Source organism: Dermacentor variabilis, chromosome 1 (genome assembly GCF_050947875.1).
Source record: "Dermacentor variabilis isolate Ectoservices chromosome 1, ASM5094787v1, whole genome shotgun sequence".
NCBI lineage: Eukaryota > Metazoa > Arthropoda > Arachnida > Ixodida > Ixodidae > Dermacentor > Dermacentor variabilis.
The window spans coordinates 105,988,870-106,001,012 of record NC_134568.1 but is presented as its reverse complement, the minus strand read 5'-3'; the positions used below and the strand labels follow the sequence as shown (position 1 = coordinate 106,001,012).

Genomic DNA, 12,143 nt, shown 5'->3' with positions numbered 1-12,143 from the left:
GAAAAACGTGGCCTGCTCGCAGCGTCGTGCGTGAAGAAACAATCAGCTGCTGGATTGTCTTGACATGGCTTACGAAGCTGAAACCGGAACTGCTGTAGAGCCACTCTATCGAACCAGGCAGAAACGATGATGATGAGCGGGGATTTCCAGTAGCGCCACTTCGTGGGGCAGCAAGGAGGCTCTGTTCAAAACAAAAATGGCGTTCAGCAAGTCTAACTATGCGCCGGTCATAGTCTGTGCATGATGCTCTCGATCGAGTCGGCTCAAGGAGTGTCCGAAAAATCAGACGAGAGGTTGCAACGTGTTCGAACTTTCGGCAGTTGTTATACATTATGGTCTATGGGGAGAATGGCGGTGCCGCGAAGCTGACCGAATAATCGGGCATGTCCGAATTTTTGGAGTCCGGGAAATCGGTCGGCGACTGTAGTCTTCTCCGGATCAGTGACACTTGCGGAGTGCAGAAAACCGTCTCCTTGGCATAACGTTCCGTGGAAGAAGCCCTGAAAAAAGCCTACTGGTATTCCAGTAAAGGTGGATGCGTGGCACGTTCACAACGCTTATATAAATGAGCAGTCCAATGAACTTCACTAGTTCGTCGGGAGTCACTTGTTTCCATGACCCATCTCTTTCAGCATAGCTTGGAAGCTCCAAAATATGCATCCAAGCATATTTGTTCGTGTTCTTGCAGATAGTAGGTATCACTTCTGCGGTGAAGAATAAGAGGAAAAAATCACGCGCCGCCGTAAAAATCTTGCGCTGCTCCGAAGTGCTGGGCTAAGATGTGCTCCAGGCGGCCTTGTTGGCGTGAACTGAAATTTCTTCACAGCCGGTGGCAGCACATCCTGGCCTAGCGACCCACGGACCCTGCAGATAACAAGAATAGCTCTAAGCTTGTGCACAAGGGTCGGCAGATAAGTGCGTGCGACACCGGTGACTGCTCAAGGCTGTAAAGGTAACTCACCGGTGAGCAGCTGCGGATGTCCCGGGCTGACTTGAAACATCGTCACCGTCAGAGCTTGAAGCAGAGGTACTGTCATTTTCCGACTCGGAGCTCGAATCCTCGTCACTAAAATCAGCTGTGGGTGTAGAATACTTTCGAGCAGAACGCTTTCCGTGCAGCGCAGTCGCGTGGGACAACAACGCTATGGCAGCGACCAGAGCGACTGGCGTTGTAGTGATATAGGAACACCGGATGCGGCTCTCTGGCAGATATAACAAGAGAAGCGAAACCAAAACTGCTGCCAACTGGCTGTAAAGGCCAGGTGTACATGTTGGACATGCGGCGGACCTTCAGGAATGCGTTTTCGTAGAATAAAACCACGCGGACTCCAAGTCAAAGCTCACTAGTGAATAGCTGGCGTCATTTTGGGGAATTATCAACACTCAATCAACACCGTCGGATAGCAAAGCCAACAATATGATTCAATATTAGGCTTGCTGGGAGTCTTTTGATCACAAAAACTTGATGTTAATGCTGCATTACTACAAGTGGCAGCTTTTTTTTCTCAAGCGTGGCTGCCACACCCCCTTTCGCAACAACACATGCACGTTAGTTCTCAAGAAGGTGCATCAAAAATTGCAACGTCGCCAGAGTGGGAAAATTTAAACTGGTTCTACAAGAGCACCGCCTAGACTAACCACTGGATGGCGCTAGGTACACGAGAAATGATTCCAACATGTCGAAATCGGCGGTTTAAAGCATTGATCACCGGTGATCGATTTGAATAGGCGTGGTAACGAAAGAGTTAAGGGCTCAAATCGCCACAGGTATATATAAAGAAAGCTCTTAAGGCCTGCCAGTACGCTTATTAGGCATATTGGTGCTCGTACTATAACAGGAAATGGTGGATGCCCGCATGTATAATTAAGGAATACAGTGTGTCCCGTGACAGTTGCCCCTTCCCACGCTTGTTATGCTTCACTGCGTAACATTGCTGTATTGAGAAGAAGCTGACTGTCAGGAACCGGCTTTGTGAAACACACTGCGCTTTCCAAGCATCGAAGCCAATTGCGAGGACCACAAAGGCACAGCACTAGCTACGTTTGGATGAATGTCTCAGTTTCCCTTTATCAATTACCTCTCTCCACCTTGCAGGTTTCTGCAGAACTATTATGTCAAACTCGGGTCTTTGCTTGAGTTGTTGATAAATTCGACTTCGCCTGCCATCTGCTAGCCGCCTGGTTAGCTCAGATGGTAGAGCGGCTGCCCCGGAAATGCGGTGGTCCCGAGTTTGAGTCCTGGACCAGGACGAATTTTTCTTTAACTGTGAAGCTTTCCTTTCAAGGAACCCGTATGGGTTCCCTTTGTAGGACTTTGCTACGTTTGGGTGGATGTCTCATTTTCCCTTTATCAAAGGCGGAGACCGTGCCATTACTGACAGCGGCGAATTTTTTCAATTTCAATGACACAGAACTGCAAAGAGCTTAACAGCGGTCGTCGAAGCAGCTAGGCCTAGTGTTGCCGCCGTGGTGGATATGCGTGCTAGAGTGCCGGTTCGAGGCAGCGAGATCAAAATGGCGGTAGTGGCGGCTTTGATTGATGCCGTTTTGGACCTGCAGTTACGGGAAAAAAAGTCAGAAAAATCGGATGCGAAGGGTTCTTGCATACAAAATTTGAGATGTTATTATACAGCGACTCTATGGGGTACGTAGTGGTGCCACGAAGTCATCCGAATTATCAGGCGTCTGGAAAGTCTGTCGTTGACTGTACACTGGCAACTCTTCCAGACGACGACACGGTGTCAAAGACGATATGTTATGATTTGTCTCCCTTACCCGAGCCAGCATTACCACGGCTTCCATTCCCTTTCAATAAATATACAGCTAATTTTCCCTGATAGAACAAATTCCCAGAGTTTTCCCTGAGACTACTCAAAATCCCTGAGAATTCCCAGTTGGTAAACACCCTGATTTACACTTGGCAGTATCCTGAAAGTGCAAACTTTATTGCGTTGGACATCACATCAAGTGAATTCATTTCTGCCATTTTTGGTTCAGTATATTTCCCGAGCAATAACACAGTAAGGAGGCATGCATTTTAGGGCATCATAACAGTTTTACCGAAGTACATTGATGCACTGTGTGGCGCATTTTAAATGTCTCATGTGATATGACACTCCCCCCCCCCCCTTTTTTTTTCTTATTCTCAGTGTGCCACGAGTACCTCAGGCAGTCATCAACACCGCAGAAGGGAATGGCTCAGAGCCAGCAGATGTGACCCAGGAGGTGCCAAGGACTCCTGCTCGGAAGCTAAGGCGCCTCTCTGAAGCAACCAAGGCTGCTGAGCCAGATGCCCCAAGGGAAGAACCGCCCGCTCGAAGGCTGAGGACCAAGGAGCCTGCCCAGACACCCACTACGTCTGCGGAAGCACCGAGAGCTGCGACTGGTAATAACCCCTGGCCCACTGCTTGTGATCCAGAGCTTGCTTGCATAAGTGCGAGGCCGAGAGCACCAACAGTGAATTACAATTTAGGTAGTCAGCACTACCATAATGATCATAATTACGCAAAAACACTGAAACCAGAAAACGATGCCTATAACATATCCAGTGTCAGCGAAGACTCCATTGCATACTTTATGTCATCTTGTGCGATCACTGCACATGTATCTACTGTCAGCCTAAATTGAAACACGAATAGCAACAAACTTATTTTACACATATTTACATGGAAGTGTGAAAAGTAATTGCTTGGTAGCCCTTTTCTATTCATAAAGTCCCAAGTGTACGTTTTCAGGTCTTTATTAAAGGGCGACACTGCTTTTTGCAGCTGAACCCTGGCCCAAACATCTTTTCACGTTTCTTTGCTCCAGGATGGCATAGAGCATTTATTTTTGCTTGATTGGAATGCTATAGCAGCCTTGACTGATTTAGTCTTTGCCATAATCACTGTGAACGTGTCATGAAATGTTTTTTTATTATTTGGAGTTATGATATCTCTGGTTCTACTTATCCTGTCACATGTGGGTTTTCAAACATGTTCTTTGGACAAAGGAAGAACAACACAGTAGTGCAGACAATCGCAAGAGCATTTATTGCGCCTTTCATACACTAATGGCTTAGAGTCGAATCGCTACCCATAGAACATGCCACATGATGGGCGTGCAACAAATCGAGGAAGTCGGACTCACCATGACTGGATAGGAGCGAATATGTTCGCTCCTATACTGAACATTAAAGCATAACCATTCGATTGTACAGTCACGTGAACTGTGTCATGTTTGAACGATCGTGTTCGTCCATCACGGTGCGCCGCTTCCGAGCCTTCTCCGGACGGTTGCACGAAGCATGTCGGTGCATGTGTGAAACATCCGTGCCGCTCGCCAACCTCAAGTCAAAGAGGAAGAGCCTACTCTCTCTCATGCCCCCTCTTTTAGGTGGCATTAGTGGTGTAACCCTCGCGCCATCTCTTGTAACATGCTGCAACCACACTGACCACAGCCGGTACAAAGCTACACAGCAAAGCCGGATAACAAGAGACGTGAGCCATGCGGGGAGTGTAGTATCGGGGACGTGTGAAAGTGGTCCGTGCGCGCACACAATGATTCCTTTTTTTTTTTCTTTCTTTTTTGGTCAGAAACGTACAACTGGATAGTGTAGTAGGCCTATAATGTGAGCAAATATTATTACAGAAGTTTTCAAAAAGTACTTTTTGTCATGTGTTTGTTACCAAGCCTATTCAAATCGATCACCAGTGGCCAATGCTTTGCATCGCCAATTTCGACATGTTGGAGCCGTTTCTTATCCATTTAAGACGATCCAGTAGTTAGTACATGCACTGAACTTTCAGAATCAGTTTAAATTTTCGTGCTCCGGCGATGTTCTGATTTTTGACGAACCTTTTTGCGAACTAATGTGCGTATGTTGTAGCGAAAAGAGGCGCGGCTGTCACCTTCTGTCACGCTTGAGAAAAAAGCATGCTGCTCACAATTACACTGCACTAGCATCAAAATTTTGTAATCAAATGACTCCCAGCAAGTTAAAGGGAGACGTGGGTTCCAAAACCAATTTTGTTAATTTTAGTGTGAACTGGATGAGATTTAACAGTGTTGTTCAGTTTTTTCTGCTGATTGCAAATATCTAATTAGATTTTGTAACAAATGATGCAAAGTTTTTACTACGGAAATTCAGTCAATTTCTTATGGGACTTTTCATAAACTTTGTCAAAAGCAAAAACAAAGTATACAGCCAGAACACCAGAGAGTAGCTCTAGCCGGTTATGCTATTTTTATTGTTCTCAGTGCTCTTCTGATGCAAAAAGCAACAGATGTAAACATAATTGCAATACTTTTGCTAATTTTCATTTGTATTTAGTGGCAATTAAAATTTAGCTGACAACTTTAGTAACAAATAAATAGCATCACCGGCTAGATCCATTGGACAGAAATATATTGATACCAAACATTTTGCTGGTACTTAGAAAGAACATATGAATATCTCCTGTAAGGCATTGTGTGGTGTCAAAAAAAAAAAAAAATGAAGCTGAGAAAAACGAATTTGAACTTTCAGTTCACTTTAACTTTCAATGGCCTAACAATATGGCAATATGAATTGCATCACTATGTAGCCCCGTATTTCAGCAACAAGTTCATGACATATATATGGCCATTGTGCAAAAATAACACTTGAGATATTGGTTGCAACATCAGGCAGTCATTGAAAGCAATGCCAGAAAGCTAGCACCACGAGCTTCACATTTCTATTTTAGTTGCTTGTTGAACACAAGTTGCTTGTTGTGTGTTGCTAGGCACACAAATGGCATCCCTATGCAAATAAAGTTGCACAGAGTTCATGGCCACAACAAAATATGTCTTTTCCACAAAGTTTCTGGCTACAACAAAAAATCTTGATCAAATCCCAGTGGTGGTGCCACATTTCAATGGAGCCGAAATTCAAAAAAGTTATGTGCTTGTGTTGTAACGCTTCCCAAGTGGCCAAAATTAATCCAGAATCATATCATGGTTTTGGAACTAGAAATCCCAGAATTCAAATTTAAAAAAAAAATTATATCTCTTGCACACTCACACAATTGTGCATTCAGCACAGGTCACACCTAGACCTATAAAAGCCCAGGACTGTAGGCAGAGTCTGTTGCTGGCTTGTGCCTCTTTGCAAGCTTGTTTGTCAGAGTATTTCTGCTTGTGTGATCCTTGTGGTACGTGAAGCCTCCGACGATCCTTTCGAGCATGCCACACGTGGAACACTCCAGCACAAGCTTGGCACAGAGCCCATACTCCTTGGCGGGGTCCTTTGAAAGCATAAGCGTTTTCTTGTCGCACACGGGATGCGGCATAAGTTAAAAAAAAAAAAAGTCTTGTACCATGGATAAAACCATGATCACAAATTCCATTCCGCTGTCGCTGACGTCCTCTTTCATATCAACACCCAGCGGCTCAAACTTCCGCTCCGTTGCAGACTACAACACCAGGCGCGTTTTCGCCTTATCGGCGATCGCTGTGCGCTTGCTACTTTCTTCAGTCATGAAGAAAACTGTATCTACACGGTCTGTGCCAACACGCGAGGCGTGGGTGGACGAAGTGTTGATGCTAGACGTACCGAGTTGCAGCTCGGAACTCAATCCGGCAGAATCTTCAGGCAGACCAGCAACTGGCAACTCCGGGTGCATGACAGGCCGCCTTCGCGCCTTGCCGAATGCTTGACGCGTAGTAGTCTTCAGACAACGATCTCCTCCAGCCATTCGGGCGGCGAAAAAGACACCTTATTGAACGTTGTTAAAAGCGAGCGGTTGAACAAACACGTTCACAGCGGCGCAATAAAACCACAGAGAAAAACGCGCAGCGCACACGAGAGCGACCAGCCTGTCAGGCACGAGAGAATCGGCACCCAAACGGCGCCAGACGAATAAGAGCGAGGCGTGCGGGGGGCGTGCGTGCTTTGGCCAGTCAGCGGCACGGGCACATCCTTTAGAAATGACGCAATAGTGTCGGGTCCTCCTCACCTACGCCATTTTGAATCGGCGCAAAATACGCACAAAGAAAGCAGCTTCCAAACAAGCTCAAAATGGCGCCCGCCCACCACCGCGTTCGCAAATGATGACGGCGCAAAGTTTGAATATTTTTGCCAATTTTTTGCTAATTCCGAGGCCACCCTGGCCTATATAAGTGTGTTTCTTTATTATTGTCCTATTAAATTTAGGTTCTAGATTTTGTGGAGGGATTTTTGAAGTTATGAATGTTGCGAAAATGCACTTTTCCAAAAATAGACTTTTTTGCAATTTTTTGTCATTTGAAGACCCGCGTCTCCCCTTAAGAATTAAATTCTATCGCCGGCTTTGCCATTTCACAGTGCTGAGCAGTGATAATTAACCGAAAATGATGCCAGCTGTTCACTAGTGATCTTTGGTTGCGAGTCCGAGTTGTTTTATTCCGTCAAAGTGTATTTCTGAAGCTCCGCCACATGTTCAACATGTGGACCTGGCATTTCCAACCAGTTTCCAAGAGTTTCGGTTTTCCTTCTCATAAAATCCAGGCAGCGCTGCCAGTGTCACTGCGCAGTTACCGAAAGTCGCTTCCGGCATCGTCCCACATGGCTTTGTCGCGAGGGAAGCATTGTGCTCGAAACTGCGTTGCACCCGCCCTTCAATTATTGGTGAGGACTCGAGTTATGATTCTGAAGATGACAGCACAACAGATTCAACCTCTGCCGGCGACGATGTTTTGAGTCAGCATGAGGACATCCACATCTGTTTACCAGCGAGCTTCCTTTACGGTCTCCTTGTGCGCGCTTATCTGCCAATCTTATTGCACGACCTGAGAACTCTACTGATTATCTTCAAGGTGCATACTTTGCTTGGTTATGTTGTGCTGCCATCACCAGCAAAGAAAGTTCTGTTCACACCAAGAAGGCCACCTGTAGCACATATCTGGCCGGCCCTACGGATCAGTGCAAGACAGTTTACACCGCCGTGGGATTCGTTCCTACTCTGCTTTTCTACAGAGGTGATAAAGACAATACCCAAAAATGCTAACAGATAAGCTTGGATACATAATCTTGTTGCCCAGCTATGCTGAGATCGATCGGTCCTGGAAGAGGTGCATGACTCTAGACTGATTGATGAAGTATGTTCCTTGGTCTTCACTTCGGACCATCTTCAGGAGATGCCGAAACGGTGGAACCGCAAAATGTGTTACGAGGACCGCAAAGTTGAACAAAAACCAGATGTTTTGTGGGAAAAGTGCAGTGTGCACCTATGCTTCACAAGATCCAGGAACTGCTTCACCGCATAGCATGAAGGATCAACTAGTCTTAGTTTCTTTCTTGTATCCGAAGGACGGTGGTGTACTGAGCGCTAAATTTTTCAGACAGTATTCCTGGGTTATTTATCTTTGAAATGTTTATTCTGAGTTTCCTTTGATATTGATATTTCTGTAGTTCATGTTTATTGTAGTTTTTATCGACTGGCAGCAAAAATGCCACTTTCTAGAATTTTTATATTTTGCCTAATAAATTCTTTTGTTTGGCAACATATGTTTTTGGAAAAGCATTTCATTATACACAATATGCTATGCTGCAATGTGTGCTGTAATAATATTTGTAGTGGTAAGTAACTTTTTTCCGAGACCTTTAAAAAGCTACTATTTTCTCGCGGTAACGAAAGAGTTGAGGTATATACACTTTACAGTCAAAAATTTAATTTTGGTGGATAAAATTACGGTACTGCTCTCCCTGGTTGGGCTGTTTTAATGCTAATTATGACTTAAAGGTCTGAAAAAAAGAATTAATGTCTTTTTCTTAACCATTTGCTCTAGCCATAATTCTTTGGGGTTTATGTAGGGCTACCTATGAGCTGTGCAATAAACTTAATTCAAAAACATGATGCATATTCGGGGAAATATCCATCAAAAACGAAAAACTTGCAGAAATACGGCCTTTTCGAGAGGTGATACTTTGAGAAAACTGGCCATAATATAAAATGTTGAGTAAAATTAAATAATCTTAGTTCATTGCACACATTAATAATACAACAGCCTGCAAAATATCAAGAGAATATCTTTATTGAGGAAAAGTGTATGAATGATCATAATTAGAATTTTGATTGGCGTTCCGTTGAAGGTAGGGGGTAGTGACATAGTCAAGTCATATGGCCTCCTTGATCTAACCAGATTTTACATCTATTGCAATCTAGCATTTTGCCTATCTTGATCTTTTCTTTCTTCACTGAAGCGGTCTATATAGTATTGTACAGTTACTTGTGCCTGTAACAGTTATCAATCTCTTCTTTCTTTTTTCTCCATCAGTACTCTAACAGTCTCTTGCTTATCTCGACTGCTGACCAGTAAATGCTTCCATTCGCTTTGATTCCCACTGCTTCTGAAATGCAGACAATTCCTATGGGTATTGCCAAATCAGGCTATTGAAATTGCCCCGTATGTGAGCTTGAAGCAAAATTTCACAATTTTGACACCATATAATTGATGTATGCAAAGAATGATACCTAACTTACCTACATACTGTGACGTCACAGTTAAGGGCCAACCTTTATTGAGCCTGAGAGATGCGGCGAAGGACCCTCGGCCCAATCCACTATGATGATGTGATTACCCGCACGATGAAGAGGAGCACACACATGATGATGATAATGTACAGATGATGAAGTGCACAATAAATGCCCACACTAATTTCCCCCACGCGAGAGCGGCCATCCTGGCCGCAGCCTAGAAGTATGGGGAACGGCGCGTGAAGGGTTTCATACGAGGAACGTGGACAACTTCGGTAGAGCAGCAATGGCGGTCAGTTGAGGAAACAGGGGTCACACGATAATTAACGGGAGAAGTCATTTCCAGGACCGTGTATGGGCCAATAAACGGACTGAAACTTCTCGCACAACCCAGGAGTGCAAACTGGTGTCCATAGCAGCACTTCATCGCCGGGCTGGTAGAAAACTACGCGATGAGATGCGTCATAATGATCCTTGCGATCCTGTTGTGTGGCTTTGGTGTTGAAGCATGCACGCTGCCTGTTGTCTGGCTTCGGTGTTGAAGCAGGCACGCTGGCGACAATGGTCAAGGCGGGAAACATATTCTTTGCAGGAAGATGGCGATGGACTGACAGGGGCAGAAAAGAAAGAACCGTCGAGAAAGGAACTGGGTGAACAGCCGTAAACAAGGTAGAATGGAAAGTAACCGGTTGTGTGTTGAACGGCGGTGTTATACGCGAAGGTGACGAATGGCAAAATTGCGTCCCAGTTTCTATCATCTGGTTGATATAGGCGGCTATCATGTCAGAGAGCGTACAATAAAACCACTCAGTCAGGCCGTTGGTTTGAGGATGGTAACCTGAAGTCGTCTTGTGAGTTGTGCCAGAGGCTCTGAGCACTTTGTCTACCAGTTCTGAAAGAAATGTTTTTCCGCGGTCGCTCAGCAGGACACGAGGGGCGCCGTGACACAGGATTATGGCTTGAAGAATGAAGGTAGCAACTTCGGAAGCAGATGCAGAACTGACACAAGCTATTTCGGCATAGCGCGTGAGGTGGTCGACGGCTTTAACTATCCATTGACTACCGGCTGGAGTCATGGGAAGTGGCCCATAGAAATCAATGCCAACAACCTCGAATGGTTCCGCAGGACACGAGACCGGTAGGACCTGCCCGGCAGGTATAACACCGCCGTTCAACACACAACCAGTTACTTTCCATTCTACCTTGTTTACGGCTGTTCACCCAGTTCCTTTCTCGACGGTTCTTTCTTTTCTGCCCCTGTCAGTCCACTTTCAATGCTGACAAATGACGCAGGAAGAGGCATATCTCGCCACACTGGTAGACAGGCCAGGCCAATAGAAGCGGCTTCTTATGTGGTCATAAGTTTTCTGGATGCCAAAGTGGCCAGCAGTCAAATCGTCATGAAAGGCCTGAAGGACACGTCCACGGACAAAACTCCGTGCTGTACCATGGCGGTACAGCACGGAGTTTTGTAGCTTAAATTGTGTCAGTTGTCAACGGAGCCTGTCGTTAGGCGGGCGTGAAGCTCCACGAAGGCGATCTATAATACGCCAACAGTACGAATCGGCGAGTTGTTGAGACGAAAATGATTCATGGTCGTCCGAAGTGAGATGGTGAAGAGTAGCGAAGGACAAAATTGCCGTTGAAGAGACGTCAGGGATTGCGTCCCTGGAGGTGGTTGCGGAGTCATTGATGAGCGCAACTGTAGGAATCGGGCAGCAAGAAAGAGCGTCTGCGTCTTGGTGCTCTTTACCAGACTTGTAAGTGATCACAGTCATATTCTTGCAGACGAAGAATCCAGCGACCAAGACGTCCTGACAAGTTCTTGAGTTTTGACAGCCAACATAAGGCGCGATGTTCCGCAACGATGGTAAAATGCCGGCCGTGGAGATGAGGGCGAAACTTCTGGACAGACCAAACGACAGCTAGGCATTCCTGCTCGGTGATGGTATAGTTCTCCTCGGCAGGTGTCAGTATGCGGCTTGCATATGCAACGACTCTCACGCAAAGAGGTGTCTCGCTGGAGGACAGCACCAATTCCATAGCTGCTAGCGTCCGTATGCAAGATTGTGGGTGCAGTCTCATCAAAATGACACAGGACAGGTGCAGATGTGAGGTTGCCCTTCAGCTGGTCAAAGGAAGATTCACATTCCGGTGACAACACGAAGGGAGCACCAGAACGAAGTAGATTGTGTAAAGAAGCAGCTATAGAGGCGAAGTCACGTATAAATCGACGAAAATAGGAAGTGATGCCAAGGAAACTGCGTAGTGCTTTTATCTTTTCTAGTCGAGGAAAGCAAAGCACCGCCAAAATTTTGTCTGGATCAGGTCGAATACCATCCTTGCTCACAATGTGACCTAACACCTTGATCGTCTTGCTTGCAAAATGGCACGTTTTGGTGTTGAGCTAAAGACCAGCGTTACCGAGGCATGTGAGAACCTCGTCCAGATGTTGCAGTTGCTGGCAAATGTAGATGAGGAAATAACGATATCGTCCAGATAGCACAAGCATGTTTTCCACTTCAGGCCGTGCTGAACAGTGTCGATCATGTGCTCAAAAGTTGCGGGAGCATTGAAGAGGCCGAAGGGCATGACGTTGAACTCGTAAAGGCCATCCGGGGTTGCAAACGTTGTCTTTTCTTTGTTGTCTTCGTGCATCGAATTTGCCAGTAACCTGAACGCAGATCA

At 45.7% G+C, this 12,143-nt stretch overlaps 1 protein-coding gene across 5 annotated transcripts in view; it reads left to right on the top strand.

Moving 5' to 3' along the window:
* The window catches only part of LOC142582530 (uncharacterized), a 168,632-nt gene that overhangs the window by 98,123 nt on the left and 58,366 nt on the right, over positions 1-12,143 (top strand). For all 5 annotated transcript variants that reach the window (XM_075692397.1, XM_075692360.1, XM_075692370.1 and 2 more), the window contains one exon: positions 3,150-3,385. In XM_075692397.1, the coding sequence (XP_075548512.1) occupies positions 3,150-3,385 (236 nt within the window). The remainder of the gene's footprint in view (positions 1-3,149; positions 3,386-12,143) is intronic.